Source organism: Chaetura pelagica, unplaced genomic scaffold (genome assembly GCF_000747805.2).
Source record: "Chaetura pelagica isolate M959 unplaced genomic scaffold, ChaPel_1.0 scaffold332, whole genome shotgun sequence".
NCBI lineage: Eukaryota > Metazoa > Chordata > Aves > Apodiformes > Apodidae > Chaetura > Chaetura pelagica.
The window spans coordinates 1,291,781-1,306,456 of NW_009952480.1; the positions used below are offsets into that span (position 1 = coordinate 1,291,781).

A 14,676-nucleotide genomic window follows, 5' to 3' on the forward strand; every position below is an offset into this window, starting at 1 on the left:
GTTCAGCAGAAAGCATTTCAAAACTGACCTGTCTTTGCTGTCATCTTTAAGTTTCTGGTAAAGCCAATTCAGAAATCATAGTCCCTAGTGCTCATTATTTGAGATGGCTTTGTTAGCTTGAGCACATGATAAAAGTCTCTTGGCTGTAGCGATAATGTGACCTAGCTTAATTAGGCATACTGAAGAGGGAAGTTCATTGACTGCCAAGTAATGCTTCATGAAGCCAGATAGTGTCTGGCAATGCTAATGCTAAACTTCAGTTAAATTTAATCAGTTGTGAGATCTGAGCTAGCTCTGCTTGTAGCTAGGCCTGGATCAGGATGGGTATACTCACTTGTATGTGTGAATAAATCTATAATGCACACAGCATTTGTGTTCATATAGCAGTGGTTTTGAGCTAGCAAACTATTGTACCACAGTTGCTCTACACAGCTCTAGTGTAAGTTCCTTTGCAACTGTGGTATGAAAACCATGCAACCTTGCAGATAAACAAAAGCAGATTTTTTGCATATTGTTCTCATCTTAGAATTTTTTATTTCACCAGTAGACTAGTCACAGCTTTGTATGACGCTGAACAAGAAGTTCAGGAATTCAGCCTTTGAAATGCAGAAATGCAGAAAACCTTATTTTTCTCTGAAATGTGTATGTAGCAATGAATATTGTGCAGTCTCTCTAAGTGAAATATATGCTTTTGATTAACCTTAGGATAGTGAAACCTAGACTGTGCTACCAGATGTTAAAACATTGCATGTTTGGTTGCAGCATTTCAGAAGTTTGGTGGTTGTCTCTCAGCTGAAGCACATTAGAGCCTTAAATGTAATCTATCTAACCTGTAATTCAGGTTGAAATTATTGGAAATTAGTTCAAATCAAGCTCCCTCCCACTCTTGGATTTCTTATTTTAATGGGCTAGCAGAATGGTTAAGCCCTAAATAGTTCCCAGGAGTTTTCAAGGATAATGTGCTAAGTGTACTTGCAGGTTGGCTGGAGCATCAACATCCCCGTTGGCATGACTTGAAAGAGAATATGTAGATTAGTGTCCTGGTACTTTTTTCAGAAGAGCTGAAATTTTCTCTTTAGAAGGGCAGGCTGCAAAATCCTTTTCATACTTACTTTCTTTTAAGATTATTTTAAACCTCTTCCACCATTTCAGCAGATATCACCAGACAAAATAGTGAGTATAGAGAGATAACTGTTCTATTCTTTTTTTTAAAAATCAATTGGGCAGACAACAAGCTAGATTGATGGAGCAAACCCTGCCCACACATGATCATAGCTGCCTCTGGATGTCAAGAAACGTAATATCCAGAGTAGGAGGGAGTTTTAGCAATAAATTACACTTCATCCTACCCTTCATTATCCAGGAATTTAATTGTTTTTTAGACTTGGACAATCAATATGCTATGCTCTACAAAATGCTCATGAAAGTAAGTACTAATAGATGTGTTAGGCATCTGGATTTTTTTCATTTCTGTTTTTAAATGGAACTTAACCAGAGCAGGTGTTGTCAAGAGGGCATTTGAATGTATGTTGTTGATCAAAAAATTTTAAAATTAAGCTTGTGTCCGAAGAAAACTTGCTCTGAGGGAATGATTGGAAGCAATATGCGCAGACTGAATATTTTTATGCTAACTGGTTTGTACCCACACTTCTATTCTTCTTTTAATAACTAATTAAAACAAATTAGAAGCTCAAATTTTACAGTCCTGTGATACTAATGTACTGATGCCATGCTGCCCCCAGGACTTTATTAGCATCTTGCTACACGTCTCCCCTTGGCTGTGAAATGTGTCAGAAAAGATCATTGAGAGCCCAGGCACTATATCCTCTTAAATTGCTGTCTGTCACTGTCAGTCATTTTTAATAGTGTGTTAAGATTTCTAACTTAATGTGTCAGTGATATTTTGTTATAGTATTTAAACACCTATTATAATCGTATCTGCAGATTCTTCTGAAGTAGCATGTATTCAGTAGAACCACAAATACATGCTTAGGAGACACAGGCTTTATGCTGAAATGCAACTGGTTTTTATCTGTACGTCCTGTCAATACCAGTTCCATTGTTTCTGTTGCTGGCAATGAACAGTCATTTTTGTGGCAGTAGAAACAAACCTAAGGAACTCGTAAATACTTTTTTTCCTGTTTTTCCCTTATGCCGTCAATTGCAGCAAAAGTGTAATTGGTCTTTTGGTAAAGACTGGGGGCAAAAAAAAAGTATCTTCCATGCAAAACTTGTGCGCAAAATCAACAGCTGTCCACGCTATTCTCTCTATAAATTTTTCTGTAATTCCAGTAAAGAATTGATCCAGAGCATTCTTCTGCTTTTAAGAGAGATTGTTTAGGTAGTTGTGTGTTGTCCTGTTGCTGTCTAAAATAGGAAGTTTTTCAGTTCTATTAAAAATTGAATTTTTAAGTAATTGGTAGTTTAAAACCAAGGATTAAAGTTTATTCACAGCTCTTTTTTTAATCAAGTTTAATATATAATTGCTTCTTCAAATAAATGTAAAGCATTGTCTTAGGACAAGAGGAAATGGCCTTAAGTTGTGCCCGGGGAGGTTTGGATTGGATATTAGGAAAAATTTGTTTACTGAAAGAGTAGTCAGGCATTGGAACAGGCTGTCCAGGAAAGTAGCGGAGTTGCCGTCCCTGGAGGTGTTAATGAAATGTGTCTATTTAGCACTTCAGGACATGGTTTATTACCAACCTAGTAATTCTAGTATTAAATAGCATTCCAGATCTCCAAAGAATAATGTCATCTTTGTGCAGAACGGAAGAAAAAAAGATGTGGCAATAACTAGAGTGCTAGTCTTGTAAAAACTTTCACACAAAGTAGATTTTAAAAGACCAGAAAAGTTCTGTTTGTTACATATGTAACACTGAATGTCTATCAAGCTAACTTTGTCCTTTGGAAACCCTAATATAGTTTGTAGTGAGAACACGTATATACACGACTTTCTGGAACAACATTGGTTTTGGAATGAAATCATGTAATTTTACATGTAGGATTTGCTGGAAAGGAGTTGTTAGAGCTGTAGATCTTTGCTGCCGTTTGACTGTTGATTGCTAGCCATGTTGGCTACAGTGAGTATCTTCTTGTTAGAAGCTAAACAGTCATGATGTTCCTGTCATTTCATACAAAATGTAATACTTAAAACACTTGAGACTTTCTGTGTATTCTCTACACACCAAAAAAATCCCTACTGTGTTTACTTTCCACAGTTTTACCAGGTTCACTCTTGGCTTATCTCTAGCCATCTTTTCAGTCTTGTAACCCTAGAATCCATGATTCTTACTTTCCATACATATGACAGCTTGTGGTCATGGGACAAACAATTTTGAACTAATGTAGTTTGATTTGACACAGCAATTTCTGCAGTTTCTACCTGAAACAAACACCTGTGTTTAGATGCACTAAGCTGGTGTGTAATTCCCTTTTTATTCTGGTTTCTCTACAGGTTTTATAGTGAAAGAGCAATTGCTACTAGGCAGCATTGCTACTAGGCAGCAATGTTTCAGATAGTAAAAATGTACCAAGAAAAGAACCAGTGGAAAACCAGATTAAATTGTAGATCTAAGAAGCTTGCAAGCTACTTTCCATTTTTTATAGAAGTCATTCCATCCAACGATAGTATAGCTTGGATTTTTAAATCCAGTTTTGAAGCTGGAGTTGTTACATTCTGGAACAATTGCATATTAAAATAATTTGCTTTTCACAAGTATATTCTTAAACAAAATGTTCTTGTTTTCCCTTATGCTGGCAAGTCTCCTCAATATTATTTTTTTTAGGATGCTTTAAAGTACTTCCTATGGTATTATTCCTTCTACATAATTTCTCTGTTACAACAATATAGATTGGTAGAATACTCAATGGAAAGTAGTATAAAGTAAGGAAGACATTATTTTCTACTACCCTCAAGAGCAAAATAGATAGATACTGTCGTAGAAAGATAATGAATCCCCTGAATCTATCTGTTTAGCAGAGGACTGAAGACAAATGCTACATACATGCTCTTTCTGGAGTCAACAAGTCATATGTCCTTGGTGAAATTACCCTGTGGGGAGCACCTTCATCATCTTGGCTCATATGCCTTTTCTGTCTGTTAGAACATCAAAAAAGGAAATGGAATAGGTCTTTGTAGGAAATTTGTGTTATCTGTTTCTTTTCCTCCCTCCTTGGTTGCAAGCTCTCTCTTGAGTTCCCTTTCTCTGAAAATGGTTTTTCATTTACCTCTAGATCTTTTGCGTTTAGTACGGTAAACAGAGGGCAGTTTTGACTTCACTCCTTTGCATTTCAAGGTAAACAAAGAAATTAGAGGTGCATTTGTGAAGGGCCAGTTACAAATGACTCTTTTTGCAGCTTTCTTCTAGCTTTGAGGCTTATCAGTGTAAAAGCAGCAGATGCATAATGTAAAATATTTTGGTCCGTGTTCATATAGAGGGATTTTCTTCTTTATAAAGTAGATGTGGCATTAGGGGGAGCAGAGAGTAGTCATATAGCATATTTTAACTTAGGTTGAGATCAGCTACTTTTAGGAAAAAATTAAATATCAGTAGAGAGATTCTCACATGTAGCTTCGTTCCATGTCTTCTGCCATTCACAAAAATAGAGTGTTTTCATCTCTTTCTGAAAACTGAATGCCGACTCAAAGCATATACAACCTTTTGAAGCTCAGCAAGGTAGCTCATGATTTGCCTTTAGTGGTGGTTTCAGCAGTTCCAGACCTGTCACGTGCAAATTAGAATGTTCTTAGGGAAGTATCAAATCTCATGCTAGCTTTTAGGAACAAAGGCCAAACAACTATTTAATGAAATGTGTAAATGTTTTGATAGATTCTCCTTTATCAATTAGCATAAGCAGACAATCTGGTTAGAATAAGATTCTGTTCCATTTAAGCTGTATTATTTAGGAATAAATTTCTTAATATTATCTGTCAAGGTATACCTGTAAATACAATAATACTTATTAGCTAGATATTTTAATATGCCTTGTCCAAGTGACTCTGTATCTTCTAACAGTATAAAATATGTAAAGTATAGAGTCCATGTTGCTATATGTTACAGTGGTGTAAAACACTTATTACTTTAATTTCATAAGACAGCATTATTTCATAACACATTTTCAGCTGTTTACAGTTGTTCATGTTAGAATAAAATGCAAACACCTTCAAATGTGTCTGTCGTGTGTGAGTATATGTACATACTTAAGCTACACATAGACTAAATATATTTACTGGAATGTTGCTAGAGATTTTACAGAAATTGGGTGTGAACCTTTGGGATTTCATTTTCAAGGAGGTGGTCAAGGAGATTTGAAGTGTGTTCTTAACAATTACTTAAGAACAATGCAATAATTGTGAAAGACTGATACAGAATAGTCTGTTAGAGAATACACTGACTTTCCACTTCTTGACAGGTGGATGACATCTTAGGAGAAGGCAGTGACGAAAGTGATAGTGAAAAAAAAAAGCCAGAAGAGGAAGGTGAAAAACCTCAGACTAGTGCAACAGAGACTCTAGGAATGAAAACAGATCAGAGACCTGGATCATCGTCATCATCATCATCAAGAAGTGAAAGAAGCTTAAGAGGCAATGTAACCAGGTATGAGTTTTTCACATCTCAAAAGAAGCATTAATGATGTTTCATTGTGTTCATGCACTATTCTGTATTATTTTTGACAATGCAATAATTCTGTTACCTCTCTATATAGGTAACTTTCTTTTCTTACTGTGAAGTTATCATTCTTACCTCTGTAATGTTTTGGGATTGGTTCAAGGAAGTGGTCATAGTAAATGTCTGTCGAGAACCTGTTTTGAAAGATTTGAAGAACACTGAATTACATTTGTTTTAAAGTAGTCTTGATCCTGAGCCAGATATAGGACAATGCAGTGTGACTTTAAATAAAATAAGGCATGGTTTTGGAAAGCTATGCTTTTCTCATCCAGAATTTTTGAGATATTTTTCAATGAGAAATTCATAAAAATTAGGTAGGTGGTTGTGACAGTTTTCTGCTTTCGTCTCTTAGAAAGAGATTTAAACTTGCTAATCTCTTCTGCAAAAATTATTTTAGTGTTCCACCACTGACTGTTGAATTACATCTATCAACCAATTAACTAGTTGAACTTGATAAAATAAGTGCATATTTTAAATATGCTAAAGGAATGGTTCTCAATCTGCAACCCCTTAATAGTTTTTAAGCCTAACAATATAGAGAGAGCAATATAAGATTAATATATATAGCATTTTTAATTTAGAATTGCTGCTATCATAATCCTGTACCAGAAAGTGCTGAGTGCAAACATGAATCAGGGTTTCTTATGTAACTTTTCTTTTTTTGACCTTTCTGCCTCTTAAGAGTTTCCCTAACCATTTGTTAAATTGCATCCAGGATTGAACCTGAATGGTGTACTGGAACACATACGAGGTACTGGTTCAGATGCTGACCCAGTGTCTGCTAGGCAGGACATTCTGCTTGATAGAAAGGAGATTCTATCCATCATCCTTATTCCTTTTTTTAAAAAGTTTGAAGTTTTAAATTGATGTTTTTCACAGTCAGTTACTGTTCTATGTGTTGAAGAGATACTATACCCTATACCAGAGGGATAATGTAGGAACAGCAGGATTCAAATCTTCAGGACATTAGTCCACTCTGACAGAAATACCAGCTACAGTTTCTGGTGGACCACGTTTCTGAAAGCCAGTTGCTATACCAGCATGTATGTCCCATTAAGATCTGAAGTTTCCTTCTGTTCTGAAAAATCAGAGTCTTTGGGGTGACAGAGAGCATATTGAGGCTGAAAAGCTATTTCATAGTTTTTAATTATTTCTGGCCTGTCATATAGCCTGAAGTCACAAGTTATTTGTTACGGTGAACACCATCACCTCTTGCCCTATTAAGAAAACAGAGGGTTTGTATTCTGAAGGCCATTCATTATGTAGATCCATCCTGGACCAGCAGATTAAATCATTATTTCACAACCTGCTGTGATCACTCTGATGTCCATATCTTAGTTATTAACGTTCTGGTAAACAAAAGATGAACAAGATAAAGTCAGACTAAATATAGCTGAGTAATGTTCTGGTTCTGCTTTTTCTTAGCAGACATGAGGTTTGCAGAGACTGTTTTTTTAGTAAGCAATGCTCCATTGCTGCATTACAGCTCTATTTCAGTTATTGACACTGGAACAGTAGCACTTAAAAGACAGAAATGTAGCATTTATGTTTAATGTGAAATCTTCAGTCTTGCAATCTACAGAATACCTTGATCATTTATCTGACTGTTGCCACTTCTACAGTTCCCATGGGTGGAGAACAAAAACAATCTTTGAGAAATCTTTTTGAGAAGGAAAAGGAGGATGCAGGATCTTTCCTACATCCATGTACTTTTATGACTTGATAGGTACCGTGCAGTTAGGTTACAATTTGACAGCCTAGAGTTATTATTTTTAAATCCTAACTTTTTATGAAGTTAATAAAATGCTTATCTTTATCTTACATCATATTAAAAGGGTACTGCATAGACCAAACAATGAATGGGAATTTCATACTGTGTAAGAAGATGAAATAGAAATTAGTGAAATAAAAAAAAAAACAAAAAAAACCCAACAAACCAGAGTTGTTGATATTATTCACATTTGATTAGCCTCTTGTGATTGACTTGCATAACAAGAAAATAGATTTGCAGCTTACTTATATTCAGAAGTTTTTATTCTGGAATAGTCTTGGTCTTTTTGAAGATAGTATTTTTCCGAGCTGCTTGCCTAATTTTTTTAAATGAATTGCTGTTCAGAGCTCTGATCCAACTTCTGTTAAAGGTGAACATGACTTCAACAAGCACTGGGCTTGAGCCTCCTCACAGTTCTACTAAAATTCTCTACTTTGACTGAAATTCCACTTAATGTAATTGAAATATGTCACACATGAAACTTTTTCCTGTAAGTTATGAGTAAGGAATCATGAAAATGTACAGGTGCTTTTAATAAGTGTTAGTAATGATTAATGATACGTAATATGAAAAAGTTTTTGAGACTAGTACAAAGAGAATGTGTTCATAAGAGAGAACTGAATGTTTAGCTTCAGTATAAACCTAGCAGCAAGAAGGGTCTAGTTGAGGTGTTTCAAGCTTTTTAAGGTGTCACTACAGTTTGCTTTGTTTTTTTCAGTGCATTTTGATTTCACGCTGTTGGCTCCACTGGCACTTGAGTAACAGTGAACACTTCTGCAGTTCTAATAATTTTCCCTTATCTTAAACTTGCATATTGTGAAGTAGTTGCCACAATAATATATATTGAACAAATATATTGTTAGTATGTTTTAATGTTGGTCTTTGTAGGGAGAGTGAAAAGTGGGTAAAAGGCTGTGGAAGTCTCAAAAGAGTAGATTTGGTAGAAGGAGGTACAGGCATATGAAACAAATAATGCTGTTGAGAAAATTAGCTGAGCAATATGTCAAGGTTTGGGGTTTAAGCCTTTTGAGTTTTCTAGTGGAAATGTGAATCAGTGTACAGCAAATATAAGTGTGCTATGTGTCTATTGAGATACCTGTTTTCTGATGCAGAGCAGACTTCAGAAATAGTTAATGAAATACTTCAGTTGTATTACTGAAGCTAGGAAATTTGGTGCACTTAATATAATGAAATGCTAAAGAAATTAGGGCAACAAAATAGAAATTTGAGGTGCACCATCTGTGTCTTCCAGTTGTATGCCATATATCTGTGGCATGTGGTCTTCTGTAATACACCTACAATTTCTCTCAGGGTATTGGAAATATTTAATGGTGAGTGGGAGTTATCAGAAAAAAAGATTACATAATGCTAACATAGTTTCAAAGTATTTATGATAACATCTTTACTTTGCAATGGAAGTTTCAATATTTGTGTTAAGACATGTTCTTCAGCTTAAGGAGGAAGTATTCTACTCTGAATAACAAGTGGGAAGAAATCTAATAACTAGAAGTGGTATCTAGTAACAAACCTTTGCTTGCAAAATTTGAACCTCCTTTACAAAAGTATAGCTCAGTGAAATGTTTCCTTTAGCAAAATTTCTTACTGAAAATTTCTGCATGAATCCCAAGATGATATTTGTAACTGGTGGGGAAATAATAATTTTAAGAACAAATGGATGTTATAAAAGATGCATAAGAAATTGTAGTTTATGCTTGGACTTCCATCTTATTTTCAAAACATCTGAAATGCCTGCTGCTTCTGTACATTCACGTTGTGAGTTTCTGATATATATTTCTTACTAAATTCAAGAAAAGCACTTTAGGTTGTTTTGCTACAGAGAGGCATTGATCCAAAGTTTTTCAGGAAGCGTCCCGTCTTTGAAACTTCTTAACTCTGACCTAAATTATTCACATTTTTGGTTTTCTGATCAGAAAGAGTCTGCATATTAGAGCTGTCCTTTGAGTTCTCCCAAAACAGGTTTTGTCAATCTGTCTATTCTTTGTAGTCATAATGGATGAGAATAGTGGTTTTAAATGCAACTGTGTTAGATGATTCACAGCATAAAGTAAAGCTTCACATATCCTGCTAATACATAAGCAAGGAAAACTGAGCTTGGAATCTCAGAAATCCCACAGTGTCTTTTCTGTACCCATTTACTAAACTTTTAAAAGGAACAGTGATATTTTGTGTTACCTTAAGAATGTATTCAGTTCTTTGGAAGTGTTGTGTTTTTTCTTTCAAACATAATAGCACAACAGCCACTTTGCGAGAAGACTGAAATTACAGGCTTCCTTGCTTTCTTGCTGCTGGAAAAGACTGCTGTAAACTCCTGTGCAAAATTTTGTTGATGATGCCTTTCATCCTAATTGAAGCATTATATTTACTATCACTGTAACTTTCTTCCAGTTCCCAGTATTAAGACACTCAGCTTTGAGGATCTTGGGATCTGAGTTTTTACAGCTTGATGTTTACCAGGTTGTTAACCTTGCATTTGTTACTCATATTCATCTGAATTTTTTTCAAAAACAATTTCAGTGACAATTCAAAACTACTGAAGTTTCTGTAGCAGTAGAGGTTAGTCATGCATAAAACAGGTCCTTTTTTTAAGTCTCCCATTCAGATCTCCCTTTATAAGAACTGAAGTTAATTATTGGAATTGGCCTGAACCAATTATAAAGCTCATTTCAAGTATAAGACAATTTCTAAAACTGCACTGTGACTTTGGCAGTGTGCCTGCAGAGGAACTACAAGAGAAAACATCTCATCTTAAAGGCTGTGTTCCCTCAAAATATCTTTGTATTGCAGAAGCAGTGTTTCAGTTAGGCATTAGTGAATTAGGTTGAATCTTGCAGCTTGTTTGGGTGGTTTAATATCTCTGCATGGAATTAACATTGCTGGAAAATTTCAGAAAGCAAATACAGCCCATTTATTGATAACATTCATGATCCACAGTCGAAAAAATTGTTTGATAGAAGCAGCAGTTCTTTATTGTTCTTTAATGTAGTTTGGTACATAAAAGCAGTTTTCCTACTTGCATACTGCATTTTAATCATCTCAATTCATTTTAATGAGATTCAGAAGGTCTCCTTCACTAAAAGAAGGAAACCCACTCAGCCTTTGAAAACAATGAATAATTGCTGGGTAGGGTAGGAAAAAAGAGACCTAAACTCTGCAAATTTAAAGATACATGACAGGCAGCCACCTCCTATCCCACTTGTAAGAAAAGTTGATTTGCTTTAAGAATTTGCAGTGACATGTGGTATTTGTCAGCTTGAAGGTACTTCCCTGGAAATTCCTGTTCTTAAGGTGAAGCAAGTAAAGAAAGCTCAACATAGATAATGTGATGGCTCTACTTCTGTGGATTGTTAACCCTTCTGAAGTTTCATGGTGGGACAAGTTTGCGTTTGTTTCCCAGAGAATATCTCAAATTTGTTGCTGTATTTACTGCTGTGATTAGTCTTAAATTCAGTCTAATTTAACATTCTAAGTTAAACATCTGAGAGGGAAAAAAAACCAACACAAAAACAACATGCTTCAGGTAATAAGAGAATGTGATTAATATTTGTTTTATGTAACAAAATTCTGATCTAAAATTTTTCAAGGTTACCAGAAGTACTTTTTTCCTTGGGTGTAAAACTTAACCGATAGCATGCTTCACGTTTCTACAACTCTGGTGAAGAGTTTAAGCAGTTATTCAAGAGGGGTATTTTGAGGCATTAAGAATTGAAACTTCCACCAACTTCCCTTTCCCCAAAAACATTGATTGAATTCAACTTCCAAGTGGAAATCTATGTTGTGTTTTCTGGTGGTACAAATTTTTCCAGGTAGAACAATATTTCTCATAGTTATAACAAGGTAAGCGTATGTTTAATTTCCTTGCATTTCTAACAGTTTGGAAGTAAACAGCCTCTGTCTGTAGTACTCATAAGCAATTAAAAAATTACTGCAGCTTCAGTCAGTTCTTGTTTTTTGTCGTTGTTTGGGTTTTTTTTCCCCAGAAGCCATGGTGAAACACTCCAGACTGAAATCCAAGATCAGCTTCTTAAGACAAGTTGGCAGAACATCTTGCTGTTTTCACATGAGCCAGCTGTTCTGCAGAATTTTAATGTCACTTCTGTTTGGAAGTGATTTTTATGAAGATTTTAAGAAAAAGGAAGGCTCTGGGCATGCAAAGCATAATTTTTTCTGTACTTAACTATCATGGTTGAATTGAGTGCTCATTGTAAACATGTAAGATAATTTCCATTCCAAGTAGGTAGATGTGGTTTAAGAAGCATAAATGTGTGATGCTGTTTTGAATATACTATTTGATAGTATATTTAAAAAAAAAAAAAGTCAGACATGCCTGACTAAATTGATTGCTTAAGGAGTATTACATTTCTGTTCAAAGAAGAAAGTGGGGAAAAAGAACCTTAAAATAACTAATCTGCCACAAAAGAGAACAACACTGTTAGAAAGGGAGGTTGGCACTGAATGTTTCTTTTTAGGAAGACTGAGTGGAGTGCTCTAAAACAAGTAAATAACTCAAATTATCATCTCAGTGAAAACATTTTTCAGCTTCATTTGCTATTATGTGCTATCTGACTGAGGGAACTATTCCCCAGGGGAATTTTTGAGATACGAACTATACTGTTTTGCTTGGGTTTTAGTGAGAAGTTGTCTTTCTGTTACCTTCAGAGCTGGTCTGTGTGTCCTTCACTTTGAGCTTTTGTGTTTATTTTTTGTCTGCTGCTGTGGTAAAGAAGTTTTTTAATCTATTCCTCATTTAAGGTAATTAATCTCTATGATTTTGTATAGAAAAAAAATTATGTGGACAAGTCTAAAAACTCATAAATCATAAAGTGTAATTTGAGCTATTTTAGCTGTTCAGGAAAGAAAATTACCAAAAGCATAAAAGATAATTTTCAGTAATTGGGCTATAATTAATTTATCTGGTTTTGAAGAATCTTCTGGTTTATTTCTGTATGGCGTTCTGCTACAGGAAGAAAACATAAACTGTAACATTACTGCTTGATTGACTATGACTTGAGCTGTGCAGGATTTGGCTCTTTTATATGTTATCACCTTTTCAGCTATGATGTCATTAGTAAGTCATACTCCAAACATATTAACATCATGACCAGCCAGCACGTTAATAGTGTATAATAGAAAAATATTGTGGTTTTCTTCAGAAAATTCTAATACTCTTGTTTACAAGAGAATTCATAAAACATAGGTTGTTTTCTCCATGGAGCTGCTGGACTTTTTACATTTAGCTCATCTCAGATCTCATGATCTCCCAGTGGTCACACTTCCAAAGTTGGTGTAAGCCAGATGAATATTAATAAATATGATGTGATGGAGGTGAGGAGTAGAAATTCTTGGTGGATTAAGCCAAGAGTATCAGGAGTTATGCAGATTCATAATTTCTTTCCAATTTCTTAAAAAAAAAAAAAAAAGATTGGAGAAGAAACTGTAGCACACATGATGGTAAATGTTTGGAAGTAGCTGTGAGAACTGAAGAAGTAGTCTCTGTGTCTGTAGTAGGTGCCCAGCTCTCAGCAGAGAAGGTGGTAGTGAGTGTGCAATCTGGTAATTTAGATCTTCTGTCTACATTAATGTTTTATCCCAGGTCAGGGATGTGCCTTTGAAGCAATGCTTTGGTGTGCCTCCCAGAGAGGGCTGTCCTTTAGGTCAGTATAAGCTGGGATTTAACTCTTAAGAGCTTGCCTGCTGTGCTTCTGCCACTACTGTACCTTCAAGCCACAGGATGAGCTTTTATAGCTAATCTAAAGTAGAACTCTGTTTCTGTCTTTAATCAGTCGTATGGCACATGTGAATGAAGAGCAAATGTATTTTCTTGATATATACAGCATCAACAGGACAGCATCACCTGGAATATTATTCCATTTAAACTTCTGTATACTTTCAGAATTGGATTCCTTTTCTATCACTTCTGATAGTCTCATATATCTAGAGTGACCACGACTTTGTATTATTTCTTCTTGATCGCTTGAATGTGAGGACTTTGTAGTACATTTATTTTTAAATTCCATGTGGTAAATTACTGAAATTAAAAAGAGTGGCACTGATTAATATAACCAAATGAATGCATGGCTTAATTTTATATATAAGCACTCAATTAAGTAGATGACACATTCATATCTTCAAGCTTGTTCATGAATTTAATAGCCTGAATTTCCAAGCTGCTACTAAAAATATGCCTATTACAACTTCTGTTGAGTTGCAGATTAAACTACACTTGTGTTTTCATCTGCTGATTAGTCTTGTTAGTACACAGTGTGTAGATATCAAGAAAACGGTAAGAAAAATACTTGAGAAAATGAGTCTGAATATTGAGTAAGTTGGGACAGAAGTGGTTGCAGTTTGCTTCTGTTTTTTTTCACAGAAGTTTTCTCTGCAGTTTTGTGGTTGGCTTTACTCCTGTGTTCTGTTGCCTGTAGGAATCTACTGTCACGAAATACAGTGAAAAATTATAATTTGTATTTAAGAGTCTTCTCTTGGCTATGTGTATGAATTGTATTTACAACCTGCAGGAAGACTTATAAATGAACAGCTACTGTAATTAAAAGTCAGTTCTCCATGAACTAAGTTCTTGTATGTAAGATGGTTACCTAGGAAAGCAAGCAGCCCACCAGAGTTTCTATATACCAAACAGAAACTAGAAATCAAATTCACGCTGTCTGTACATAGATGGGTTTCTAGGCAGATGACAGCATTGCTCCAGAAAAGATATCTGTCACAAAATGTAGCCTTTTGTAGATTTTTTTACTTTGAGCTTGTGGAATATCCTAGAATTGGGTAAGGCATAAAAAACAGACCTAAGTCTGAGATACCCAAGAAGCTGAGAATCATCAGTAGTTTGCTTATCCATTCAAATAAGTGTCTTGCAGGCTTCCTGTTACCAGACAAGATGTTTATCATTAATCAGACAATGTCTTGAGGTGATAAGAGAGTGCTATCACATGGCATAATTGTATAGTTTTGCTTTCCTTTGGAAGTTTACTTTTGGACAAAGCTTAATTATCTGTTATGTGTACAAACATTTTCTTATACTGGAATATTGTTTTATGAAGGCAAGTCAAATGTTAACTTCATGATTGCATGCATATTAGGCTTGATCATAATGTCATCTTAATCTATCTGACAGTGGCAAAGTGGTATTTTATTTCTAGCCCTGGATTTGCTTGGATCTAGAATTTAAATTTTTCTGGAAAATGTTTTCCTGTCCAGATC

General features: G+C 35.1%; 1 protein-coding gene across 1 annotated transcript in view; it reads left to right on the top strand.

Annotated features, from left to right (window-relative positions):
* Positions 1–14,676, top strand: part of CTDP1 (CTD (carboxy-terminal domain, RNA polymerase II, polypeptide A) phosphatase, subunit 1) — an 80,782-nt gene that overhangs the window by 47,758 nt on the left and 18,348 nt on the right. Inside the window, exon 11 of the mRNA XM_010008701.1 lies at positions 5,413–5,597. Within this exon, the coding sequence (XP_010007003.1) occupies positions 5,413–5,597 (185 nt within the window). The remainder of the gene's footprint in view (positions 1–5,412; positions 5,598–14,676) is intronic.